The 25,279-nt window shown below is 38.9% G+C and overlaps 2 protein-coding genes across 2 annotated transcripts; both read right to left on the bottom strand.

Moving 5' to 3' along the window:
* Positions 1-1,075: 1,075 nt before the first annotated feature.
* On the bottom strand, positions 1,076-11,055 carry brox (BRO1 domain and CAAX motif containing). The gene is made up of 13 exons (XM_079340072.1): positions 10,948-11,055; positions 9,736-9,837; positions 9,432-9,538; positions 8,808-8,904; positions 8,209-8,304; positions 8,022-8,094; positions 7,332-7,437; positions 6,780-6,869; positions 6,451-6,536; positions 6,261-6,342; positions 5,186-5,336; positions 3,331-3,490; positions 1,076-3,244 (listed from the first exon to the last, which is right to left on the bottom strand). Exons 2-13 carry the CDS (start codon positions 9,834-9,836, stop codon positions 3,161-3,163), a joined length of 1,233 nt encoding a protein of 410 aa, XP_079196198.1. The 5' UTR covers position 9,837; positions 10,948-11,055; the 3' UTR covers positions 1,076-3,160.
* An 837-nt stretch (positions 11,056-11,892) lies between these two features.
* On the bottom strand, positions 11,893-14,997 carry LOC306840390 (alpha-1,6-mannosyl-glycoprotein 2-beta-N-acetylglucosaminyltransferase). Its single transcript, XM_079369635.1, has 2 exons — positions 14,821-14,997; positions 11,893-14,699 (listed from the first exon to the last, which is right to left on the bottom strand). Exon 2 carries the CDS (start codon positions 14,468-14,470, stop codon positions 13,211-13,213), a length of 1,260 nt encoding a protein of 419 aa, XP_079225761.1. The 5' UTR covers positions 14,471-14,699; positions 14,821-14,997; the 3' UTR covers positions 11,893-13,210.
* Positions 14,998-25,279: the final 10,282 nt, after the last annotated feature.

The following is a 25,279-nucleotide window of genomic DNA, read 5'->3' as shown; positions in this document are numbered from 1 at the left end:
TTTTATTTCAACAACATAGGCTACCCACCTTCAAGTGAAGCACGAGCCTCTTCTTGTTTGGACTTATACTCTCTCTCTCTCTCTATCTCTCTCTCTCTCTCTCTCTCTCTCTCTCTCTCTACTCTCTACCCGCAAACAACTGCCTGCCGGCCCATCTGACCGCTGATTGGTCAGATGGGCTTTCAATCATTGCGTCTCTTTTCTCTCTCTCTCCCTCTCTAGACCTGTTTCCACAGGATAATAAGGCTATTCGAGCTATGATCATTCACATGTATTTATAACATGTTGAGGTCTTCTGCTTACTGTACCTATCCAGTGGCATAACCAGACTATTTGTGACGGGGGTTCCTAACTGAAATGTTAGGAACACGTGTGAATATTCATTTTTATATCCACAATAAAGTAGTAACATTAACATCAGTGATTCTCACCTGTTAGATTAACTTCAGCACCCTCTAATAACACCTCGTGAACATATTTTTTTTACAACCAATCAGATGATTCATTGTACAGTTTTATTAAAAATCATGAGACAGAACAGAGAAATTGAACAAAACAAATGTTTAAAAGGCTCTTCAGATAATTTTTTTACACACATTTTTCTCCAGGTACACATTCGGGACCCACTAAAAACAGATTTAAGACACACAATTTAAAATATTAACCGAATAAAATGGGTTACACTGAAATGCGATGACAAGCCACCAGCAGCCAAAAATAGAAAAACTGAAAAAAAGTCCAACCTCCGATAAGGAAAAACAGCCAACTAGCTGTGTCTTCAAAATATGTAACCCAAGAATGGAGTTTTATAGATTACATGATGGTGCATGAAAAACATTCCACCAAGCAGACATGATTACTTGAGTAACAGAAGCGTATACTTTGCTGATCTGACTCTCTTTTAAATAAACTGTTGTCTTGGAACAGATGAAGGAGCAGCATTTTGCTTTTCCTGTCATAATGAACAAGGATTAAACTTGAACTCTGTAATCCTACCAAATCACACTGAGATCCTACATTTAAATCATATCAAGTGTTGTACATGAGTTTAGGTCAGAAGTATGTGATAGTCTCGTAAGTGTTCAGCAACTTTATTTTATTAAGCAGGCCGGCTATATACAAAATGGGCAACATCGGTGAAGCAGCTGGAGCATCTCTTCAGCAGCAGAACATTACATATGAGCCCCCACTGTTCACATATTTCCATACCTGGAATTTGATTATGCTCATTCCCTATGAACTGTCATCAAGGAAAGGAATAACAATTCATGTTAATACATTATGTACCAGCAAAACCTCCAATGTATCAGTGGGTGATACAGGTATCCACTGATACAGCAAATCAAATCAACACCGAACTTGACTCGAGTTACACAGGAATGCACACTATTGTCTTGTGTTTAGTGTTCAACTACAAATGTGAAAAATGATTGAAATAAATAAAAGTACTATCAGATCTATATGAGGATCTCTAAAATAAACAGAAGAATAATTCAGCCTCATTAACATGTTTTTTTTTTAAATGAAGAGTATAATTAGAAAACAAAAATATATAGCTACATCATGTTATGTACAAAGAGAAAAACATTTCAAACATGTTTCCTAAATCAAATGCTGATTGTAAACTTGTAGATAAACGAAATGCACCAGCAATGGAAGCTGCAGTTTTCGTGTTTCGTCTGTCCACTGTCGATTTGTTCACGACTCTGATGGTTAGCTTACTCTTAATCAGACTTGCATTCAGTGAGTATTTCTCATCAAATTATCATCTTACAGTATTTCAGTACGAGGCTGAGTGAAAAAACACATCCGACATCTTTTTCATTCTGGATTTCATGCGGCAGTATCCAATGAGACCAAAACCAAATCCACATAAATAACCCTTCTTTATAATTTAATGTTATTAAGTTCCACATTTCAGGGTTATTTTTAAATGAATATTTCATGGACAGATTGTCATTGTTTAAGTCTTTTATAATCGCCTCACAGCACTTAAAGGGATACTTCATCCAGCATGAAGCTGTGTATCATTAGAAACATGGTAGCAGTGTTGAATGGTCATGAGTCCAGCCCTCATTTTGCCCTGAGACGAGAAAAATATGTTTTTCTTTGCCTGGAAGTTTTCTTCTCGTGATGCAATATGGCGCTTTTTGTATCACATGAAGAAAACTTTCAAGCAAAGAAAAACACATTTTTCTCGTCTCAGGGCAAAATGAGGGCTGGATTCACGACCATTCAACACTACTACCATGTTTCTAATGATACACAGCTTCATGTAAATGGGTGAAGTATCCCTTTAAAGGAAGAACGTGTGGCTTTTTGATGCAGTGGATGTCGCCCTTGAGCACCAGCTTTAAACAAAAACAAACTACGTCTCCGCCATACTAAAGCCTCTCCTCAAGCAACACGCCCCCCTCACCTCAGCGTGCACAGAGGAGCCTAGCACAAGCGAGCTAACCAAAGTCCTCACTTTGGTTATCTCGTAGCTGCAGATTGCCTGTTAATCTACAAAGAATGACTGTTCTTAGATGACATTAAAGGCTATGTTGGTCTACGTTTCTTTAGTCCTTAACTAAAACAGCTTGTATACACAATGGGAGGAGCCGACCATGTAAACATGGCTTCAACGACAACACGCCAGCGGGACTGAAGCTTCTTACTCCTTGTAGACAGTCATGACTCAGGGAGCTATTTAGATAGTAGGCTATATAACTGAATGTTGCTCATTCGTCCTTTAACTGCAAAATTAATAAAAATAACAGATGCTTCTATAAGGGGCCACAGTGAACAGGATTACAACGCTGACTGTACCATAAGTAGATTTACTCTGCATAAAATGTCTACTTAAAACATCCTTGTTTGAAGTCATTACCTTAAGCTAACAATAACCTTAAAGAACGTTCCATCCTATAAATGTTATAAGTTTACTTTATGAAAAGCTCTTTAGAGGCTTTTACTGGTTTTGGCATAGATGCAAGGATTATCATTGTAATACCCAAATACAATACACATATTTCAGCATAAATGTAAAACAGCATGGATTTATATTACAAAAAGATTTGTTTTTTTATGGAGCTTTACATAAACATAAAATATGGATGTCATCAATACAAGAGACGATGCTGAAGCACGAGGCTTAAGAATGGATGCTGTGGAACGTTTAGGAGACCACACAGCCTGTGTCCTTCTGAGGCTTCAAATCCGGCTCCTTCACTGGTTTCACCTCCTCCTCCTTTGGTTTGGCCTTGAGTCAGATAAACAATAACACAAGTGTCCATTAGGTCATTGTTTATCAGTCATTTAGACCGATTGAGAAATAAACTTCAGTACCTTGTCATTTTTGGCTCCTTTAGTCAGGTCAAAGGTGGCATAGACCTCCGGAGTGCACTGCTCACTGAGGGGCGGGAGCTCAAACAGGATTGGCTCAGCCAGGCCATAACTCGCCTTCAGCTCCAGCTGGGGGGCTTCCGCTGGAACCTTGTGAAAGTATCTGAAGATAAATGTCAAAAAGTAGGTGTTTAAGTTTTAGCAATATAACTGATGTTATGTTATCATCTCAATCTTTGTCTCAGACAAATATGTTATAAAAAAAGATAATAAATACAACAATTATTATTATTTTTTTTTTTTTTAAAGATTTATTTTTGGCCTTTATTGATAGTGGGAGGAAAGTGGATAGAGTCGGAAACAGGGAGAGAGCAGGGAGAGACATGCGGGAAATGGGCCACAGGTCGGACGCGAACCCGGGCCGCCCACGCGAGGAGCAAAGCCTTGCTATATGGGACGCGCGCGCTGCCGCTGCGCCACCGGCGCCCCACAACAATTACTTTTGTTTAACAATAGTCATAAAATACAGAATTACTCAAAAGTAAAGCTGCTCAGTCATGACTTGTCAGTCGCCATACATATGTGGCGGTTACTGTTTCTGCAGATATCCTGTCCTTTGACTGGATTGTGATCTTCTGGTTTGTTTTGGTTGACATTTCTGTGTGGAGAGCGGATGTGTTTTCCCCAGCCAATGACAGCATGCAAGTAAGTTTAGGAGTAGATACAAGTTAGTGATTAGACACGGTTCAAACAGGCAAATATTACATAAAATACAATCCCAGTGAGGTGAAACGCCAAGCGGATGAAGCTCATCCCAACAAGGGTAACCTTGTTGGCTTTTACCTGTGGCTGCAGAGTTGGTCTTCTCTCGGTTAGTCAAACACCGGTTGTTAGCTTCTGCTAGCGTGCGGTAGCTCGCAGTGTCGGTATCAGCAGTGAATGTTGACAGTCCTGCAGTGAGTGTGGGCTTCTGATGGCGATGAGCCAAGGATCAGGGGGCACACAAAGCTCCTATCATTTCATAATACATGCAAACTTTTCAGTTGCATAACTTCTTACTTTGCGTTTTCCCACTACACGATTCAACTTTTCATGTAAATACCCATTAGCAGGTACTGACAGCAGAAACAGACTGAGGATGAAATCTGAGTTGAAAATGATCCAAACATGATCACCACGTTTATCACTAAGTGTTTAAAAGTAGAGGAAGTAGAAATGTTCGTTGCAGCTTGTAAACGCGACATTAAAATCAGGGACTCCTGGTGATGATAAGCACACACCCACTGCAGGACGTTTGTGTACGTTTACTGCTTGTACCTACACTGCGAGCGACCTTGCACAATTTTTCATTTAATAAGCCCGCACAATCCCACAGCCGATACTCGGCACCAGTCTGTCCAACAGAATGCAGGGCAACTCCACATCCACTGCAGGAAGCCAAAGGAGTGTTTCATCTCACAAATGGCTGTCTTTGCAGCAACATCTGCACCCACAATATTCGCTCCCCAAAATTCTCCTGCCCGTTGTTATAAGCTGACGGAAACACGTCCACTCCCACCCAGAAATGTCAGAGTCAACCAAGACACATTAAACATCAAAATCCAGTAGGATGACACGATCTCTACTGACATCTACACACATATATAAGTCTATATTTTATTTTGTAGGAGAAAGCTATTGACTAACTTTAATTGGTAAACACAACTGAATTAATGACGTGTGGAATTTTGAACACCGTCCACTTAAATATGAGTGTCTTAAATACACGTTTCAAGTCCAGAACATCAGTGTCTGCACAGAATCTGAGTGCCAATGTGTTCCTGTCGTGTCTGTATGTGTCGGTCCCAAACTGACTCACATAAAGCCATTTTCTCTCTGGCATTTCTCCAGAGTGTTTCTAATGAGGCCGCCTAGTTTGAGAAAGAACAGCTGCTCCGATGGTTTAGCAGTGGTGCCGGGGCCTTTGGTCTGACGATACTCTTTGCAAAGAGCCTCAGCGCGGGAGTAACCTAAACACAGAAGTTTTCACGTTAGAATGAAAATAAATCCAGTATGTAAGGCAAAGCAAGCAACATTTATTACAATGAGATAATGACGGACCAATATGTAATAAAATAATTCTAAATAAATAAATAAATTCTAAAATTCTTCAGACAGTCTAGATCGTCAGACATTAAGGAAACACGTTATGTTGAAGTGCTGGCCTCTCTGAGAACAACGCAGCAGCCTGTATGTCCTCCTTTGAGTTTCGATTCAGGTCCTGAGTGGTTTGTTTTTGTTTGGACCAGAAAAGATAACACACTAACAGGTGTTGCAGTGATGTTTCCCATGTTTTACCCGAACTAAAAAGCCTATGCGTGTTGCTAATAAGCTCCACGAGCAGAAACGTGATGAACATAAGATAAATATTGGAGATGCTTTTGAAAAATGAAGAGAGGTTAGAATGCAGACCGATGCAGAGCTGGCTAAACACTGAAGCTTCAATGTCCGCGACACAGCAACCTGCACACAACTCGAAAGAGAGGACGGGGCAGGGGGACGCAGCTCTCTCCAATGTTTTGAATTAGAAATGCTGTACTCATTTTAAACACTAGGTGTCAGAGTTACATATTGGCCCTTTACAGGGTTTTGTATGCACTGAATGATGGTGAGTGACATTCTTTCTTCTTCACCCATTGATGTTGAGAAAGATATTTCACTATAAATCACAGTGTCCCAGTCTTGGATTACAGTGGAGAGAAAGATAATGTCCATCTTGAAATAAAACAGTTATTGTGTGCATTGCGTCAACGCATTAGGTCTACTATATGAGACTAATTTAAAACACAAACAAATACACCAATCAGGTTTTTGATTGAAAAACATTTCTGGTGCAATAAAATATGAAAAGAATAAAATGTGTTTAAACCTAAGATGAAGAGGAAAAAACATACATTTTTCTGCCTCCTGGAGAGATCGTATCGCTTCTCCACACTTGTCACTCGCCAGCAGTGTCTGTCCATGGTAGCAGTAGGCCTAGAAGTAGAATTACAAAATGAGTGAGTAAAATGAGGAGCTTAATTAGTCCTTATTCCTCCATCTTTGTGTCCTTTGTGTACATGTAAACGATATGCATAGACTTACATAAGCCATGTAAAAGTGCTGCTTCAGCTGAAGATACTTCCTCCACTTGCTGCTGCACTCCGGCTCCAAGGTGTTCAGTGTGTGATCTGCAGACAGACATACTTTACTAAAGTGCACGCCCTGCTGTTCAGGTCTGTTCTGGTCTGCTTCAATCTGCTACAGATCCTAAAACCTTTGTGGTATAATCATCGCTCCTGGCCTGCTTAAAGTAAAACACGATATTTGATACAACACTACCTTTATGTTACGAAAGAAAACGACTTCTTAAATGTAATGAACGCTACGGTTCTTCAGATATTTTCCCATACAAGTTGTGCTAAAATACTGACCAGCTTTTTGATAAAAGTTTGCAGTCTCAAAGGACAGCGCTGCGATGAGGGTGGCGTTGTGCTTCAGTTCGATAGCTCTGGCAATGGTCACTGGAAGAAAAAAAAAGAGAGAGAAGCGGAAGAACTTCAATATGGATGCAAATAAATTACATTTGGTTGCGTAAATATTAAAGGATGTCAAAAGTCAGCATCTGCTGAGACTGCATCTCTCGCTCAGCAAAGACATGGTTTGACATTTTTAAAGGTACAGGTCCTCTTCAGTTATGCTGGGTGTTGTCAGATTTGAATATATTAAACATTAAAAATAACAATTCAATTTAAGCAGCTTTTATTCTATTAATCCATACTACAAATTAACTATAAATATTACTTCAGGTGATAACAAAGAGGATAACCTTATGACACCTTAAGGAGGCGTTTAACCTTCATGTCTGTCTATATGAACATCACTGAAGTATTTCAGAGGACTTGAATACCAACAGCTTTTCATTAAGGTTCAATGAGGACACATTATATTGGCAAGTGCATTGTCCAGGCCTGAGGCTACTTTACCTTCTTGCGCCTCTGCTTGGCATTGGATGATATATGCATCAATCACTCTGGTTTCCAGGTCCCGACCCTTTTCAGCCGGGGTGATAAGACGAGGGATGTGGACCTCCTGTGGTCGAAATGATCATTCTGTCAGGATTATTATTTAAATAACACTCTGTAACACCTCTGTAATGTGAGTTTCAGGACAAAGACTTTTAATTCTAAAGAGCTATCGGACCAGTTTTGTCCCAGCAGCTATTATACAGCCGAACAAGTCATCTGTTTTTTTTCTCTTTGCTGCTTGGTGTTGTACTTTCCTGAAGGTCTTGCAAAGGGGGACAGAGAAAGCAGACTGGGAAGCTGTTGGTCCTGCTTCTTACTGGTTCTTTATTCATTTATTTGGGTGTTCTCACTTTTACAGATCAGACTTGTCAGTTGGAAGCTGCACACTTTATGCACCTCAGCACTTTGAACCATGTACCGTGCATTCGCACTTTGTTGGTTTGACGTATTGTCTGTGTTTTATTAAGTGACTCTCCCTGAAACCAAATGTAGCTACGTGTAAAAATAAAGAAACCTGAACTTGAACCCTTTCCCCCCAGGACACACAACACGCCATTTAAAATATGAACGCACTCCTTCGAGCCTTAATTGCATCAACATTAACACCTCCACACTAACTTTAGGAAAGCCTGCGTGTGTGCTGCTCACCTTGAGGTTTTTAAATATGCCCGCAGCAGCTTTAAGGCTCCGGTGAACATCTTTTGCTTCAGCTTCGGAAACACTATTTAACAGGAAAACATGACAAGGTCAAACATTTGATCTGAAGTAACAAAGCATTAGGATTTAAATGACTCTTTTCACACAAATAAAATAGAACAAAACAAAAAACACTTACTTTTCCTTTCCTGCGAGTCTGGAGGCAAACTTTGTGTACCACACGGCTACATTGAAGGCCATGGACACCAGTTCAAAGACGACGTCCTGCTGCGCACTGTGAAGGTGCACTAAGTTGTATTTACTGGCATAAACTTATTTTCTCATCTTCGGACTATTCAACGCACTTTTACACTGCAGGCCACACCAACACAGTCACACACTGATGGTAGATGTGGCCATCAGTATTAATTAATACCATTCATACACAGTAATACACCACAGAAGAAGCCGCAGTTTTGGACAGTATGTCAAAGGACAGCACCGATGTTAAATGTTTAGATTTTCACGCTCGTCATGAGTAAGAATAAAAATGGCTGACTTTTTTTAAAAGGTTTTTAAAGACTATAGTGTTCACTTCTACTCTTCAATAATCGTTCTGTATTCATAAATATTTACAGAACAACGATAAGGAATGACACATATTTTTTAGAGTTGGTTAATGACCTTCTGGAAATCACAGTTTATATCGGCCCCCCCTTTGCTTCATTACTGTAACTCAATCATTTGCCATGCAGCAGTGCAGTATTTGAAAAGAAAAATGCGTGTGCTTGTTTTTACCTTGGTGTGTTTCCTTGTAAGGTGTCGGTCCACTTGAAGTTCTGGATGAATCTCATCTTGTTCTCCTGTGTAGTTCCATCCAAGGGTAAGAGAAAGCCTATCGTAGCATAAAACCAATATTTAAAACAAGAGTAGCAGCTGGTTAGGCAGAAAAAAGAAAAAGAAAAAAAAACATTTTCACAACCTAAAATCCAAAATATGAAATGAATGCTTCCACTTGATTTTTAAGGCTCACAAAAAAAAAAAAACTTCTTTGTAGAATTTTTGGAGACTAAATTCAAAAGAAGAGACAATCCTCATCTCTATGCTGATCAATTCCTGTACATTCACGAGCATTGTGTCCTGATGAAGATCAGTCACACCTCTTACTCACTGAGAAACTTTGGAGTGGAAAACTCAAACACAGGCAATTTCCTGTCTTTGTGCTGTAAAATGCATTGAAGGACAACACAAGGATATTCACATAAATTCTGATAGTTTTAATGATTGGCTGAAGGAAATGTTGTGTTGCTCTTCTACGGGTCAGTTACTTCATTTAAAGGAGTTTTGCAACCCATACAAGACAGAGCATGTTTTGATGTTCAGGTTGTTTAGGTTAGAAAAATGTTGAACTGTAAACAATACCTTGAAGGAGGGAGAAATATGCATCCGTGGCATTTTTCATCATCTCATGGTTACAAGTGACATCAGTAAACATCTCCAGCAGCCTCGCCCTAGTTGTCCTTAGGTCACTGAATGTGTCATACAAGAAAATATGTTGCAGAGTCGGGACTACTTTTGTCCAATACAGCAATGACATCTCAATAGGAAAGAGATGACTGTGATCAAACACATGACGTAGTTAAGAAACAAAGACAGAACATGACTATATTACATCAAAGCCATGGTGCATTATGTTGTCAGTGTATTCACTGGAGCTGGGACATACTTGCATATCTTATTTGCAGCGGGACTTCCTGCCACTCCATAAAAGTTGAAGGACACAGGCGCTGTGGCCTTCAGCGGGTTTCTGTGAAACCAATGTGCCATCCTGTGGACAAAGACACACCAGCTGAAGTTAAAAAAAAAAAAAAATAATGAACACAAATGAACATCATGGATTCCTACTTTCCTTTCAATAACACACCCTGAGAGCAGAAGACGCAAAGGTGGTACGGCTTAAGGAGATCTTTGTAACTCTGTAAAGGTGCACTTTGGAGTCTGGGTTGTTAAATTTGAAAAGTTGGAGAAGTGAAACAATCGATAAAAGATTAAAACAATCAAATGTCATTGAAGGAAAGCAGGCATGCCATGTAGAGAATAAGTACATGCACAAGCCTTTGACACAGTCAAATAAAAGACATGCTGCCAAAACAGGTTCTGATCATCTGTGAGTAAACAATGTATTTAACAAACAAGTCTACAGTTACCAAGGACTATATTTATATTTGCAGCTATGTCCAAACTCCAACAAGTCATATTGTCTTAACTAAATACTCAAACTTTACTCAAAGAATAAAAAAGGTCCCTGATATGAACTCTGTTTCAAGTTTTCACTTATCTTCAAACAGGGATCCAGGGACCATCAAAGATAATAAGCAACATACTGCTCATTATTAAGTCAGTATTATTAACCTTATTCTACATGAATACAGCAGTCCACAGTATCCTTAAAGACATGTCATTGTTGAAGAGTTTGTCCTTACTGACAGTAAGTTGGGAAGATGTTAAATATGAAAAGTTCAACTCCATTATTAATAACAAAAACAGACTAATTGGAAAGGGAAACTAGAGTAAATAATAAATTAATAATGATTAATAATTTACTATGTAATGTTGAATATATCGATGATCTGCTAACGTTATCGACACATGTGAGTTTCACTCGTTAGCTCGTCCTCATTGTTACATTTTCACGCTGAGAAGTCAATAATTTATCGGCCTAACTTTGGTCTATCTTTGATATTCAATGTGATCATTATTTTTTTTACATTTGTTGTTGACCAAAGATCAATTACGTAAGCTAACTAGCAAACGGCTACCGTTGGCTAAAGCTAAAAACGTAAATACGAGAATAACGTGTAAAAACAAAGCCAGGATACCCGTAGATATTTCTAATAACATACTTTGTACGTAGATTATTACACGTATAGGTGTTTACCTGTCGTCTCGAAGCTGTAGATGCGACTGATAGTCCGTATGGAAAGTCTGACACCGAAGACGACTTACTTCCGGAAATAAACAAGGGAGTAGTGAGTGACCAATGAAAGCTCATGGATCAGTCACATGACTAATGTCCGGAAATCATCTCGGATAACTCGGTTCAGCTACGCTTGTGTCCATAGTTTAGTTTGTAAAATAAAAAAAAGGCCTCTTCATGCCAGTGTATGTTATTGGATGCATTAAATAGCTCTCAGTCGAGGCATTGATGGTCTAAAGTCGATTAAAACTTGAATGAGTGAATATCCGGAATTTTACTTACTTAAAAAGTTTCTTCATGTGTGAACTGCTGCACCCTTTCTGACACTGTCTCTACTACACTGACACAGTTGGAAATATGTAGCTCGTTGTATTGTAACATTCACTCCTTGTTGGAAAAATGAACTGCTTACAAACTGACATAATTAAACATAGGCCTATATTTAATTTGGTGGTTATGTTAGATAATTACCAAAGCTCCATTGTGTCACTCCAGACTTTCATGTAGCTTTTAAAAAGGAAACTTAGCATAAGTTTAAAAAATGGATTACCATGGAAACAATGAAAGGATGATTCAATTCTGCTTGGCTTTAGTGAGATTTGAAACTATTGTTTTCAGTAAAGAATATCCACGTGTTATCATTGTGCATGTGAATCACAGTGATATAGCATACATGATACAAGTATGAACTAACCTGATAATACAGTTACTATTATTTATTACCCCAGAGGACACACAAAAAACTTTCATTTTATTTTTCCCAATTAGGAAAACACTACGTGAATAATAAACAGCTATTTTAAGTTCTTATAAGAACAAAACAATAACAGAAAAAAATACTTCACTCTCATCAACTGGTCAGCTCGAAGAATCCTCAAACAAAAACACACAAACATCAGACAGTCATTTCAACAGGCATGAATCTGGTCTTTATTACCATGCTTTCTAAGGTTGCCTTGTGCTTTCTCACATAAAATAAAAAATTACTGAGTTCATTTTCACATTCACGTTGTATTTCTCTTAACAGGAATCTGTTCAAGGCTCACTACAGTGCCCCTCACAAGCCAGAGGCATGAAGCCAAAGTGGTACAAACATTTGACCTGATTGGACAATGATGAAACAAAAAACAAAAACGTTCAGATTCCACGTTCCCTTAAAAATTCATGGACATGGACACCAAAATATATCATAACTCTGAGTCCCTATACATGCAAAGACGTACTTTGTCAACAACACTGATAGTGCACCTTTAAAATATATATTTTAAACACAAAGGCACTTTTGGTCAACTTTAAGGCAACAGTGGCATCAAAAATGATTTAATTAATAAGACCAAATCATATTTCCCTATTTTTCAAGTCCAAAGCTATTTGGTCAGTTCTTAATTGGTCGCAACAGAGAATTGCAGGAACACATCTGACCCTGCTCTTTGCAGAACTAAATTCCAAAGGGTCACTTTCTTTATCAGAAGACAAATACGCTAACAACCCAAAGTAAAACAAAATCCATACAATCTTCTCAGTTGTTTGCAAACTGGGATCTAAACAGTATTTTAACAACCTATGTCTGTCGATTACATCTCAAAAGATCATTGGTTATTACAGACAGAAACAAAAGTTACATTCAATATTCAGTTACATTATCTGGACATTAAAGATTACAGGTAATTTTAAATCTGTTTCAGCACTTTTCAATTTAGCACAAAGCAAAATCCACATATTGTAGCTTAAGGCTTTATACAGGAACTTAAACCCATTATTTCAAAATAAAACATGTTGAAATCAATATCAATAATAAAACATCTTGTCAGACATTTTCAGTCATGAAAACCTTTTAGCACATAAATTAGCATACTATTTTCTGACATGCCCACTCCGATGACCCCTACTCTAATTTCCCTTCACTATGTACTCGATGTAATCTACAGTTTGGCCTGAAAGACACTACAAATGTTGACTTGTATTGAACAGCATGGCTAAACTTTCATGCATTACACACAGTAACACAGATCAACATCTTTGGCATCTCTGCAGCTTTGGTGATTAAAAACATGTTGAAGTGTTTCTTCAACACGTTTGCATTTGATTTGTTTCTTGAACTCACTGAAAGAGAACATCAACAGTCATAGTGACTGCAGCGTCTGAAACCCTGAAAAGCAGAGAAATATATGGCACAAAAGCAGATCACCCATTTTACCCATATTTTTCAAAGAAAAGTTTTAGATTAAAGGCGGTTGGCGTAATTACTACATAGACTATGGTCCCGTACGTCTCCCCATCCTCCGTTCTTCATATGTGCCTTGTGCTCCACTGCATCTGCACCATCTAGAACAAGAGATCGAGGAGAAAGGCCATGCTTGGCCATTTGAAGATTCTCCTCAACCCTCTGAGAGGCCCACTCTGGCCTGCAGTTTTCCTTCTGGTGAAGACCACAGTCCCCAGTGTGAAGGACCCTCGAACCCTGTGCCGCAAGCACTTTGAGGGGCTTTGGGATGCAGGTTCCAGAAAGGTGCTGTAAAGTCCAATCCCAGTTATAGTCATCATAAGTGCAGAATTCATTGTTACAGCCCATTAGTTTGTAGTAAACCTCCTTGGATATGGCCATGCCTATGTTATGCTTAGTGGACATCCACCCAGATGTTAAAAGCTTATTAGACAGTTTGGCAAAATCAGTGAGGCTATTGTGATTACCCAATGCTAACATGTCACAGTCTGGGCAGCTGTTCTTCCTGAACTCTACCATTGCCTTGTAGAAATGGAAAAAGTCAGGTAAGAGGTAGTTGTCCTCCTCTAAGAAAATCACAAAGCCATTGTATCCCTGCATCGCCTGCACTCGCTCCCACACAAAGTGCAGTTTCCACCACCAGTGGTGTTTGGTTTGAGTGATGAAGGCCTCCCTGTAGTGTCCATAGGAATCAGGGTGTTCAGCATTGAGACACCCTATTTTGAGCGCTTTTTCCTTGGATACGTCTCGGGGGCAGTCTCGTGGATTCTGCCCAGGAAAATCACTGGGATACAGCTGAGTGCTGAAAGGGAAATATATTTGCAACACTTTGCAAAAAGTAATCCCTTGCACAATGGCGTTTATTTGCTCCGAAAAATAATCATGGCTGAAGATGACAAGGAAGTTGTGGACCTCAGCAGCTTTCTCCAGTGACTTGATAAGCAAGCTGAGGTATTCAGGCCTGTTGTGGACCTGCACAACCAGCACCAGTTCAGGCTCTCCTGGAAACTTGTCTGCATTGTAAACACTTTGCTTGTAATTTGCATTGTAAACAGACTGAGTCAACCCTGTCAGCGACTCAAAGTTAAAATGTACCTTATCACTTGTTTGCATCCCTGGATTTGTCTGGACGACATGATCTGATCCAATATTATCCTTAGCGGAATAAAAAAATACACGTGTTGAAAAGAGGATGAGCAAACCGATGGAGAAAACAGCCAACAGCACGAGCAGATTCTTTTTGAGCAGCCGAAACCTCATTTTCTAACAGTGGGTGCAGACTTAGGGACACAACAACTTCATTCACCTCGCGCGCGTCTTCATTGTAAACTTCTCATCCAAGTATCCTCGTGAGGTGAAATTCCCGCTGTTGTGTTGGACTTGAAAATGTCAAAAAAGTAAACGTGACAGACACTTTTGCCGTCGCCTGACTGTCTTTCCACTTGCCATTCGCCAAACTGTCGCTTCCGCCACCGCCTGTTTTCGCCACCTGTAGAAAAAAAGCAGACTAAAGTAAAGTCACATTTACATACGCCTTGGAGACAAGTTATGCGTTTGATCGCTGTGAAATTATGAAGTGCATAAACTGGGTTTCGCTTCATTTGGCTTACCTCAATCTTGGTTTAATGTCTCTCCACGCTCATACCAGGAAGAGGATGATTGGACTATCATATATCTTGGGTACAACTTAATGACTGCTGACGTGTACAATCCAGCCAACGGGGGAGAGACCGAGCTGCTGCTCAACGAATCATTGTCTTACAAAGAGTTGTGTAATATGAGAGGGACAACGTAGACACCATTGAACTATGAACTGTAGGAGGATGTGTGTGTGTGTGTGTGTGTGTGTGTGTGTGTGTGTGTGTGTGTGTGTGTGTGTGTGTGTGTGTGTGTGTGCGTGCGTGCGTGCGTGCGTGCGTGTGTGCGCGCGCGTGTTTTTAACCAACGTTGCTGCTATACAATGGAACAAACGTTGATTATTAGGCCTATTAATGGCAGCTTATCATTCAAGTCTATAAAATCCTCATAAGAATCCTAATATCATAAATACATAGCTATGTTTATGTGTCATGATGTAAAGTAAGGGTTTTATGTTTTATGTGTAGCTGTAGGTCTACAGTGACACTGTTTCTGAAGCTTCAGAGTTATAGTTTGGGTCTTCCTACATAACAATGGGTAAGGTATTTTTCTTGCTTTTTGTAAAGTGTCTTGAGATTACAGTTGTTGTGAATCGGCGCTATACAAATAAAAATTGATTAAAGGTAAATATACTGGACCTTATTAAGTAGGCTTACTGCAGAGGCTGCTTACAGTGCTGAGGCAAAGTCCCCCACCTGTTCAAGTTTGACAACTTAAATGGAATTCTCCGTTCCAACACAGTAAAAGGGTGTGGGGGGAAATCCCTGAAACTAAAACAAAAACTGACACCTCTAGGTAGGCTGCAGATAGAATTGGAGATACTGAGACTTACAGAATATCAGATACCAGGATAGTATCATGAAGGACACTTCAATTGTCTCGAACATCAATTCAAAAGATGTGAGGTCATGTAAACCACCTTTTATATGTAACTAACTGAGTTGGTTCATTTTCTAGTAAAATAGTTTATTTAAAGGGATACTTCACCCATTTACATGAAGCTGTGTATCATTAGAAACATGGTAGTAGTGTTGAATGGTCGTGAATCCAACCCTCATTTTGCCCTGAGACGAGAAAAATATGTTTTTCTTTGCCTGGACGTTTTCTTCATGTGATGCAATATGGCGCTTTTTGTATCACATGACGAAAACTTTTAAGTTTAACTATAATGAATTCATAAAACCAAATTGAAAAATATCCCCTTTCAGCGAAATCATCATAAAAAAAAATTCTTGGCAAAAAAGGCATTAATGTCAATGTTAAAAAAAAATCTTTGTGTTTTCATTGATTGCAAATAATTGATTTTCATGCTCTTAATTATAAATATGTGGTTTGCAAATTAAATAAACGATTTAATGCATGCAATCTTCATCTACTAATTTTCTGACAAATCTGCAATTTGCAGCTCTTATATTCTTTCCTAAAGTACACAACTCAGTTATAAACACATACTGTATATGTTGTCTCTGTTTTTACTTTGTAATTCTTAAATTGCCCCAGTATGGTGAATGAAGGGCCAGCTGTGCCTGGTCTTGCTGAGGCCTTTGAAGCACTCCTTCCAGATATCACAAATAGACTGGAGGTGTGATGTGAACCACCCTGTGACTGCCTGAAACCATTTTAAATGTAAATAGCTGGATAATGATAAGGCGGGTATTTCCATCTCTAAGGTAATATTAGCCAAAGCAGTGGCACACAGTGTATGTGTAAAGGTCTGTGATTGGTTGAAGACTATAAAGTAGTAGTGTTGAATCTTTACCATGTTAACCACAATATCCCAGGTTAAAAAAATAGCTATAACTTAGATTTCACACAATTTAAATTTTTTTGCTGAAATCTAGCAAGAGATCGCACAAGTCATTTTTTTTAACGTTTGTCTATTAAGTCCAACCCTAAAAAACGACTCTGACAATATACCAACAGTTTCTCTGTCAAGGATTTACTATCTTTAGGCTAGGTATTTGCACATACACAAATACTGAACCCCCTTGATGTATGTTTGGTGTTTGAAAGGTTGTGTCAGTGATTTGTGTCTTTGTATGATGGTTTACGTTACAAGTGGAGCTGCTGGGACACAAGACAAATCTGAAAATGTGTCTGATCAATCGACCATACAATCAAACAACTTTTTAATCAATAATTAAGAGTCAACAGTCAGAATTGTACAATATATCTGTTCAGGTAAATCCCTGATTTAGATTGAATAATTTTTATAATATAATTGCACAAACATTAAGAAAGTGATTCCATGAAGTTTGAAAGTAAGACAGTTTAAAGTTCTCTCACAGTTCACTGTCTCATGACATGCAAAAATTAGACATCCAAAAATAAGTAAGTTCAAAGTTGTAAATACTAAAAGCGAGCAGAGAGCTCAAGATAAACACTTGTCTGTCATAATCCTGAAAAGTCTCTAAAATGGACTCAGGACAGCAAGCCCCTTTCACAACTTTAAGTGTAGTGGAGATTTTCTCATCTTCAAATGCATTGAATCAAATACAACCTGATGTCCTTTCATGCATTACTTCTCTTTTTCCATTTCCCAGACTTTAGCTATACCGGCAGCCAAGTCCCATGAAGGTTTTTGATGAAAACTCTTTTTGTAGTATCAAAACCTCCCGACCTTATTTCACTTAGTCAAAATAAAACATAAAAGCTGTGACTTTAATATCTTAACACTGAAACATCATGTTATATCGTTGTCATACCATTTCTTGTGCTTTTGATGTAAGAGTGAACTCCTTTGGCTGCTGATCAAACAGGATGAAACGTTCAGCCTTCATTTGCACACATTGTTAATTCTTAAGGTCTTTGTTGTTTGCATGAGTCAGTCACTGAGTCATGCACTCCTGTGTAGTTTTTATTGTCGTCAATAGATGGCAGCAATAAGGCAGCCGTGATAAAACTGGATTTTTTTCTATTCTCTGATCTGAAGCGATTTCTCCTGTGCATGTTCATCCATACATGAACTCACTGTATGGATGGTAAAAGATATAAGCAGGGTTTCATTTAATTTGTTTTTTTACATATGTTTGACTCTTTGATTATGTGATTTAAAACTGGACTGCATACCAGATTAGTGTGTTACAACTCAGCAAATCAGTTTTTTGTAGTCTGAAATTCAGTTTGGAAAAAAACTATCATTCTCAAGAAACTAAAATCTGAGTTACTTTTTATATGATTTGTCTCTATTAAAAACAAGCTCATTTTATATCTCATGATTTAAAACATGGCTGCCAAATGTCTGCCAACTGCATGATGAAAAGAACACTATGTCCTTGTCTCTACTCCATGATAGAAATATGGAAATGATCAATAGGTGGCATTGGAGTGAGGAAACTCACAATCCTTGTTTTTAATAACAGGGACTCAGTTCTATCTGACAACATTTGAATGATTGATTTTCTCCTAACATTTAATCAATGTTTCAATTAAAAATCAATCATTTTCTGCTTTGGTTTGTTTAGTTCTTGTTGCAGCACAGCCAATCTTTTTTAGATCATCAGATGGGCCCAATGAGGAGTTGCTGTATTTTCTTGATGACTCAAGCAACAAATAAGAAAGAAGAAAAAAGAAATCTGCCTCTAATTGTTTGCCTCTGTCGACCAAAGAAGTAAAAGTTCAGATCCAAACTTTAATGACCGGTAGCATGTGATTGGTACGAGAGAAGTGTGGTTAAAAACATTCTGATAAAAACAAAACAACAGAAGTAAAAGTCTGTACATTGAACAGAGGAGTGCTTCACTCACAGCTTTACCATACAGGAGAGATTAACTATGTTTCTCTGCAGAGCACATGCTTGTAGGTTGACTCATCAGCAGTGGTTTGCAGCCTTATTTTTTCTGGATCAAATAAAATTCAGCTGAAAATGTCATCCAACAACATCACTAGAGATTGTGCTTCACAACCTCCCTGAAAGAGACGTGCAATAACTTAAAAAGGCACCAAACACTATGAAAAAGTAAATCACTCAAAGATCCAGTTTCTATGATGGTGGTCACTGTGGAGCTGTGTTTGATCGTCTTCATGCCGTGAAAGCACCCAGAAATGAAACTTTCCTTCAACAGTCTCGAGGGCTTTCAAAACAAACACAAAATAAAGAAAGAAAGACAAATGATGTTTTTGATTTATGCTTGTATTTCCCAGCTTTCTTGTTGCAATAATCCCTGATTTATAAAGGAATTGTTGCAAGAACAAAAGAGCATTTTTTTCTCATGCACATTGTTTTTCCGCAGAAACGAAGATTTTACCCAGCTGCCTTAGAAAATAAACTTCAGACTGAAGAAGATGCAGGATATGAGTGAGGAAATGATTTTGGATTATATAATCGTGTTGCTCTCTGTTTGAGTGAGACAACTCAAACAACATTGTATATGTATTCAGACAGGCGGGGGGGAAGCGGTGGGGGATTGGGCCTTTGTCTGTTTGGATATTTTCTTGCATCATGACCGTTTCTTCTGCTTTGCTTGCTTTTGTTCCTCCAAAGTTTCTGATCCGAGCTATACTGACATCTTAACGAAACTCTAAAGAGACATTTCAAAATGAAAAAGTTACAACATTATGAGCCTCAGCAGATTTCCATTAGTACAACATTAATTTGATGATATTGTTGGAGTTGAAGGTCGCTTCACAATCATGTTTGCACAGTGAAGTGAGCGGGGCATTTAGAGGCGTGCCTTGCTGTGTGGAAGGATAAGGGGCCCAGGTGGGAGGTCAAGGATCATGTGCAGCGAGGTGTTCATTTCCTGGTCCTTGGGCTTCAAGAGAGGGCCGAAGGGAACAATGAAGTTGTGAGTTGTCTCACATGAAACTCTTGCTTGTCCAGTTGAATCAAAGTTAGTGCAGAGGGTGTACACAAAGATATCTTTACTTTGCAGATGGCTCTTTTTAGCGCTTCATTTCTGCCACCAGGTGGTAGTCACATGCACTGAGGCAAGTTGCTCTCTCTTCTAGGGTATTGGTTCAGAGTCGATCTGTCATTGGTACTAAAACCCTGCCAAATGCTCATTGTAGTCCTTTTTTTTTTAGGAAAATCTTGCCTTCTTTGCTTCTTTCTTGCAAATAACCTCAGAAGTCAATTAGCTGTGACATGATGTTCTGTGCTGTGAAAACAGTTTTTCCGCTTTTCTTTTTTTGGTCCTGCAATAACTTATACAGCTGTTTTCTGAATTCTCCCTTTGCGTGGAACAATGTCAGCCATCTGTTTTGCTTCTTTTTGTCAGTGGAAAACAAGGAGTTGTTCACTCTCTTACAAAATATTCAGTCCTTAACAAGTATATCAAATGTCAAAAAGCCCTCTCAGTGGTATTGCTTTATGTCGTTTATACATTTCCTTTATCCTCAGTACTAATGTATTTCTATGTGCAATGAATGAAACAGATAATTTTAAATTATGATCAATTCAGCAGTAGTTTCAATTTTGAAACAATAACAAGAAGTCAGTCAAGTCTGGACCTCCTGCTGTTTGCCTATCAGTCAAACAGGTCGGTGGAGGATCCAGTCAATGGGACTGAACTACATAATGCATCAAATCGACTTCTCAGGGACCTACGATAGGATCCTGTTTGTGGACTTTAGCTCAGCTTTCAACACCTTCATGCCAGATATCGTTCACCAGAAACTCACCCTGCTCACAGCACCAGCCTCCACCTGTCAGTGGACCAGCAACGTCCTGACTCACAGGAGGCAGCAGGTGAGGCTGAAGAGCATCACATCCAGGGATGTGTTCTTTCCCCACTGCTCTTCTCCCTCTACACCAACGACTGCACCTCAGGGAACCCTTCTGAGAAACTCTTGAAGTTCGCAGACGACACCACCATCCATGATGGTGAAGAGTCTGCCTACAGACAGGAGGTGGAACAGCTGGCTCTCTGGTGCTAAACCTGCTCAAGTCTGTGGAGATGACAGTGGACTTCAGGAGAAGCTCTACATATTAGTCTTTAATTACTTGTTTCTATTTGTAGTTAGTTGTAATTATTTAATGTTTACATTGTACAGAGAGAGCACAGTCTACTGAAATTGACTTCCTTCTGTGTTTAACATACCTGGCCAATAAAGCTGGTTCTGATTTCAGACGTTAACGAAATATACATAGAGAATGAAAGAAAAAAGAAAATAAACAAGTCCTTCAAAATATACATGGTTTTTATCAAAAAAAACATTAATCCTCACATCCCACATCCCACAGGTTCCCTCAGGTGGGTTCTGGTGGGCCTGGGTTCAGACCCGACCTGTGGTTCAGATCCGACCTGTGGCTCCTTCTAACACTCTTTACAATAAAGACACAAAAAGCCCAAAAATACATCTTTAAAAAAAAACTAATTGACCCTGATGACCATGTTTTAGGCTGCATGGAGATGAGCGCTGTTGCCAATCAGCCAGAGGGTTCCTGGTTTGAATCCATGACTGCCTCTATGTGTGGACTTTGCATTTTCCTCCCAGTCCATGTGTGTTCTCTAGCCTCCTCCCACAGATTCTGAATTGCCTGTAGGTGTGAGTGTGGCTGGTTGTCTGTCTCGTCATGTCAGCCCTCTGATTGACTGGCGATCATTCCAGTACCCAGCCTTTGACCCAGTTGGGATTGTCTCTAGCCCCATGTGACCCTGAAAGGGAAAAGTGTTAAAGACGATGGATGGATGGATGGACATAATTAATTATTTTAAGAGTTCAAATTAATATATAGGCAGTAGTATCTTTTGTATAACACAAAAACTGTGACGTTTTCATGGGATAGAGACAGTCTGCTTAAAAACTAACTCTGAAACATGAACAAACCTAACACACCTAATTTTTCAGTCCATTGTGAAAACGATACAGGCTCATTCCTTAATGCTGAGACAAGGCTGAGATACGATTTATCTAAGAGAGACGACAGAGATCATGACAGAGATGATAATGATGTGTTTAGTTCGTCATTTTCAAATTGTTTCCCTCAGTTAATTGTCCAGAGACGTCCATAGGTCACAGCACATGCAGGGTAATATTATATCAGCACTGACAAAAGGAGTTTTTCTGCTTTCACTTGCTGTACCTCCCTCTGATCACATCAGGAAAGTATTCACTGTAAGAGCAAGTTACACACAAACAAGAAGATTTTGAAGCAGAAATCCTGACAGTAAAAACCTGTGCATAGATGTGTTTGTATGTGTAGCCCTTGCAAGTGTTTTATATTCTACTGAAGGACCATTTGATTACACAAAGGTGGCTATTTAAACAATTTGTTAATATGAGTTGTATCACTTAATAAGGAAAGACCCAAAGATTATCACCAGCTAACTGTGCTGGTTCCCTCAGCTCTATGAGCATAGCAGCATGTTTAGCTCTAAGGGGTTTTCATGCTTTCACCAGCAAAATTCTCAAAAGGAGCAATCCCTCTAAAAACAACTACCTCTGCTGCCAAACAGCAGAAAAACTTAGAAATTGGTTGAGCTATTGAGCTGCTGTGGAGACAGACATACAACCAAACAAGATCTACAAGAGGACTGAACATTACAATTACATTAATCTAGAGGTCAGAAACATATCTGAAGCAAAAAGATTCAGGCATTGGAGAGGCTTGTTATCCTGTGCCAAAGTCTGCTCCCAAAGGGTTGTCAAACATGGAGGAGGAGGAGTGGTGGATTATGGATGTAGAGCTTTTTATGAATAGGTAATCCCTGTTTTATTAGAATCAAAAACAACAGACAAACAGAAAACAAAGAATAGGATGTGACCAAGTGAAACATGATGATCTCTTTAAAACAGATACTTTTCTGATTCAAGGGATTGGAAATACATTTTTCAAAATCCATAATAGTGTTTCAAAATTCATAACATTTTGTCTTCCAACTATCATGAAAAGAAGATAATCAAGATTAAATGAGTATCGTTCTGCATTCTGGGTCACATTGGTTTGGACCAAAGGTTTTTTCATGTGTGATAAATGTTTCAATGGATTTGTTGTTATACATTGACACAAGATTACATCACACTACCTCAAAAACATACAGATAGGACCAATAGGTAACACCGAGCGTTTCAAATGGGTACTGTAGTCCAAATTCAAAACTTTGAAAAGTGCTGTTTTCCCCCGCCCCCACAAAGAGTCTATGCTCACGCAGGTTGCCAGGTTATGCACACTGAAGCTTCAGTGTTTAGCCAGCTCTGCATTGGTCTCGGAACCTTTGTGCTTTCAAACCTCTCTAAAAGCATCTCCAATATTGATCCTAGTTTAAGCACGTTATGGTATTTTTGTGATTTAATTCAGCAAAAATCTTACAGAGTGAACTTTGAATATTTTTTCCCAAATCTTTTTGAATGTGTTGATTGTTTTTTTAAATTATTCAAAGTCTTAATGGTCTTAATGTTATTAAGGTATGTGATCCAGATGTTGTATAATCTCAATTTTGATCTCAATATCGATCAGGAGTATGATTTTTACCATACTCAAGCGGCCCTGTCTGACACAACACCATATCAGCCCCAAGAAATACAGTAAAGACTTTGTCATCAAAAGTGGATTGTGTAGAAACAGATTTCGTGGGTCGAATTTGGGTGAGGATGATCATCTTTATGATGTTAACTCGACCAATCAGAGTTGGTTATGAGTTGATCGCTCTCTTGTTACTGTTTCTGTGTCTTGTTTGTTTGTGTGTCTTGCCCAGTTCACACTCTTTTCTGACATGTGTTTATTATAAATGGTTAGCGTATTGGGTAAAGCTCGTAACAGATTTGAGAAGATGAACAATCTTTCAGAAATATTTGCTCAGGTTTTGGAGGACTTTAAAACAACTCTTCCCATTTGTCTCATATTTGTGGTTGTTGTAATTGTCAACAGTTGTTTCTGACGTTTTAAGTAAGTTCTTCAAAGTTTTAGGACACACCGGGGGTTGACATGGCAACAAGTAGAATACAAATGAACATAAGCACTGCTGGAAAAAGACATTGACCAATTTCAACTAAACATCTGATTGGAGAATTCATGACAACATCCCCTTGCGTGATGTCCTAACAATAAAACAAATGATCTCATTCGGCTCAAAGCCACAACTGTGAAGCTTCACCCTGCTGGGGTTTAAAGCAGCTGGTTTAACTCAGAGGATGTGTGAGCCTGCTGCCTGTGCAGGAAGAGAATATGCTTTTACCCAGACAGTAAGCTACCATAAACAGCTTGTGTTATAGCTGGATTTATGATCAAGCTACATGACTGTGTGTGTGTGTGTGTGTGTGTGTGTGTGTGTGTGTGTTTGAGGTGGTGGTATAGGTTGATCGCAAAAGATAACCATAAAAAGGAATGATCAGACAAATACAGGATATCACAACTTCGAAACCTCTACAGTCAGCCATGCCGGGCGGGCCGAAAGTACTTTACGCAAGGGTCATGACATGAAACGTGAACAACTAAGTGAAAGCAGATGAGAGAGCCTGTGTCGTGGCAGAGCGCCTTCATACAACACCTCAGCTCCTCCTCAAGCCAGCATGTGTGTGTGCCATACTTGATACTCTGGTACTTATTTTGAAGTGTCTGACTGTGTATTTATAAATGTGTGCTTGTGCTTGAATGTGTGTGTGTGTGTGTGTGTGTGTGTGTGTAGGGAGGAGGGTTGTTAGCTGTCAGTACTCGTTTGAATTCCCCTTAAATAGTTTAATCTTTTCTCACTTTCTGCATGAAAAAACTTTGTTTTTCTTTGTTGAAAATAACCAAAAGACCTCACACATCCCGCCCCCAGAGATTCCCGACCTCTTCATGACAAGTTGTGAAATTGTGTGTATGTGGGGAACCTTCCAAGTCCGCCCATTTCCAAAAAACTTTAGATATTTTATCAACCTTGAGAATATTCATTACCGCCAACCATTGCTTAATCAGTTTATTCCATTGAAGCTCTGAACGTTCCTTCTCTAAACACCTTCACCCACCCATAGAGTCCAAGTGCCAAAGTATTTCTGTCAAGTCACATTTCCATGTTACTCATTGTAATAAATAATATTATTAATTCACTTCTCTCCTGATTGAATTGAAGTTGTTATATTTGAATGCTTTTTTTGAAAATAAAATCCCATCAAGAAATAAAATGCTAGTTCTTTCTTCTTTCTTTATTTCTGCCATAAACATTATATTACATTACATCATATTTCTTGATTTTCCCTCACGATCAATATAGTATCTGTCTGTCTGTCTGTCTGTCTGTCTGTCTGTCTGTCTGTCTGTCTGTCTGTCTGTCTGTCTGTCTGTCTATATTTGGTGCTGAGAAATTAGATAGGACAAAATGCAAAAGAAGCAAAACATCTGGTTTCAGACCTTTTTTGGATCACACTGTGGGATACGGTTTCAGGGTCAAGAGAGATTTTCTTGACTCCCATATGCTTAATCTGAGAGTAAGGGTCACACAGCTCTGAGGCAAAGAGAGACCGTAACCCAGAGCCAAGTCACAGAGGGGAGAAATGAAATCTAAAAGT

The sequence above is a fragment of the Symphodus melops genome (assembly GCF_947650265.1).
Source record: "Symphodus melops genome assembly, chromosome: 1".
NCBI classification, from domain to species: Eukaryota; Metazoa; Chordata; class Actinopteri; order Labriformes; family Labridae; genus Symphodus; species Symphodus melops.
Note: the sequence above shows the minus strand (reverse complement) of the source record. Positions and strands in the feature narration are given on the sequence as shown.

Bases quoted from the DNA above. Each gene is read 5' to 3' on its own strand.
- brox (XM_079340072.1), bottom strand. From the start codon at position 9,836: ATGGCACATTGGTTTCACAGAAACCCGCTGAAGGCCACAGCGCCTGTG. The intron at 7,438-8,021 runs GTGAGCAGCACA...TTTCGACCACAG, and splicing joins GCATATTTAAAAACCTCAAG to GAGGTCCACATCCCTCGTCT. The intron at 6,537-6,779 runs GTCAGTATTTTA...GTCTGTCTGCAG, and splicing joins AAACTTTTATCAAAAAGCTG to ATCACACACTGAACACCTTG.
- LOC306840390 (XM_079369635.1), bottom strand. From the start codon at position 14,470: ATGAGGTTTCGGCTGCTCAAAAAGAATCTGCTCGTGCTGTTGGCTGTT.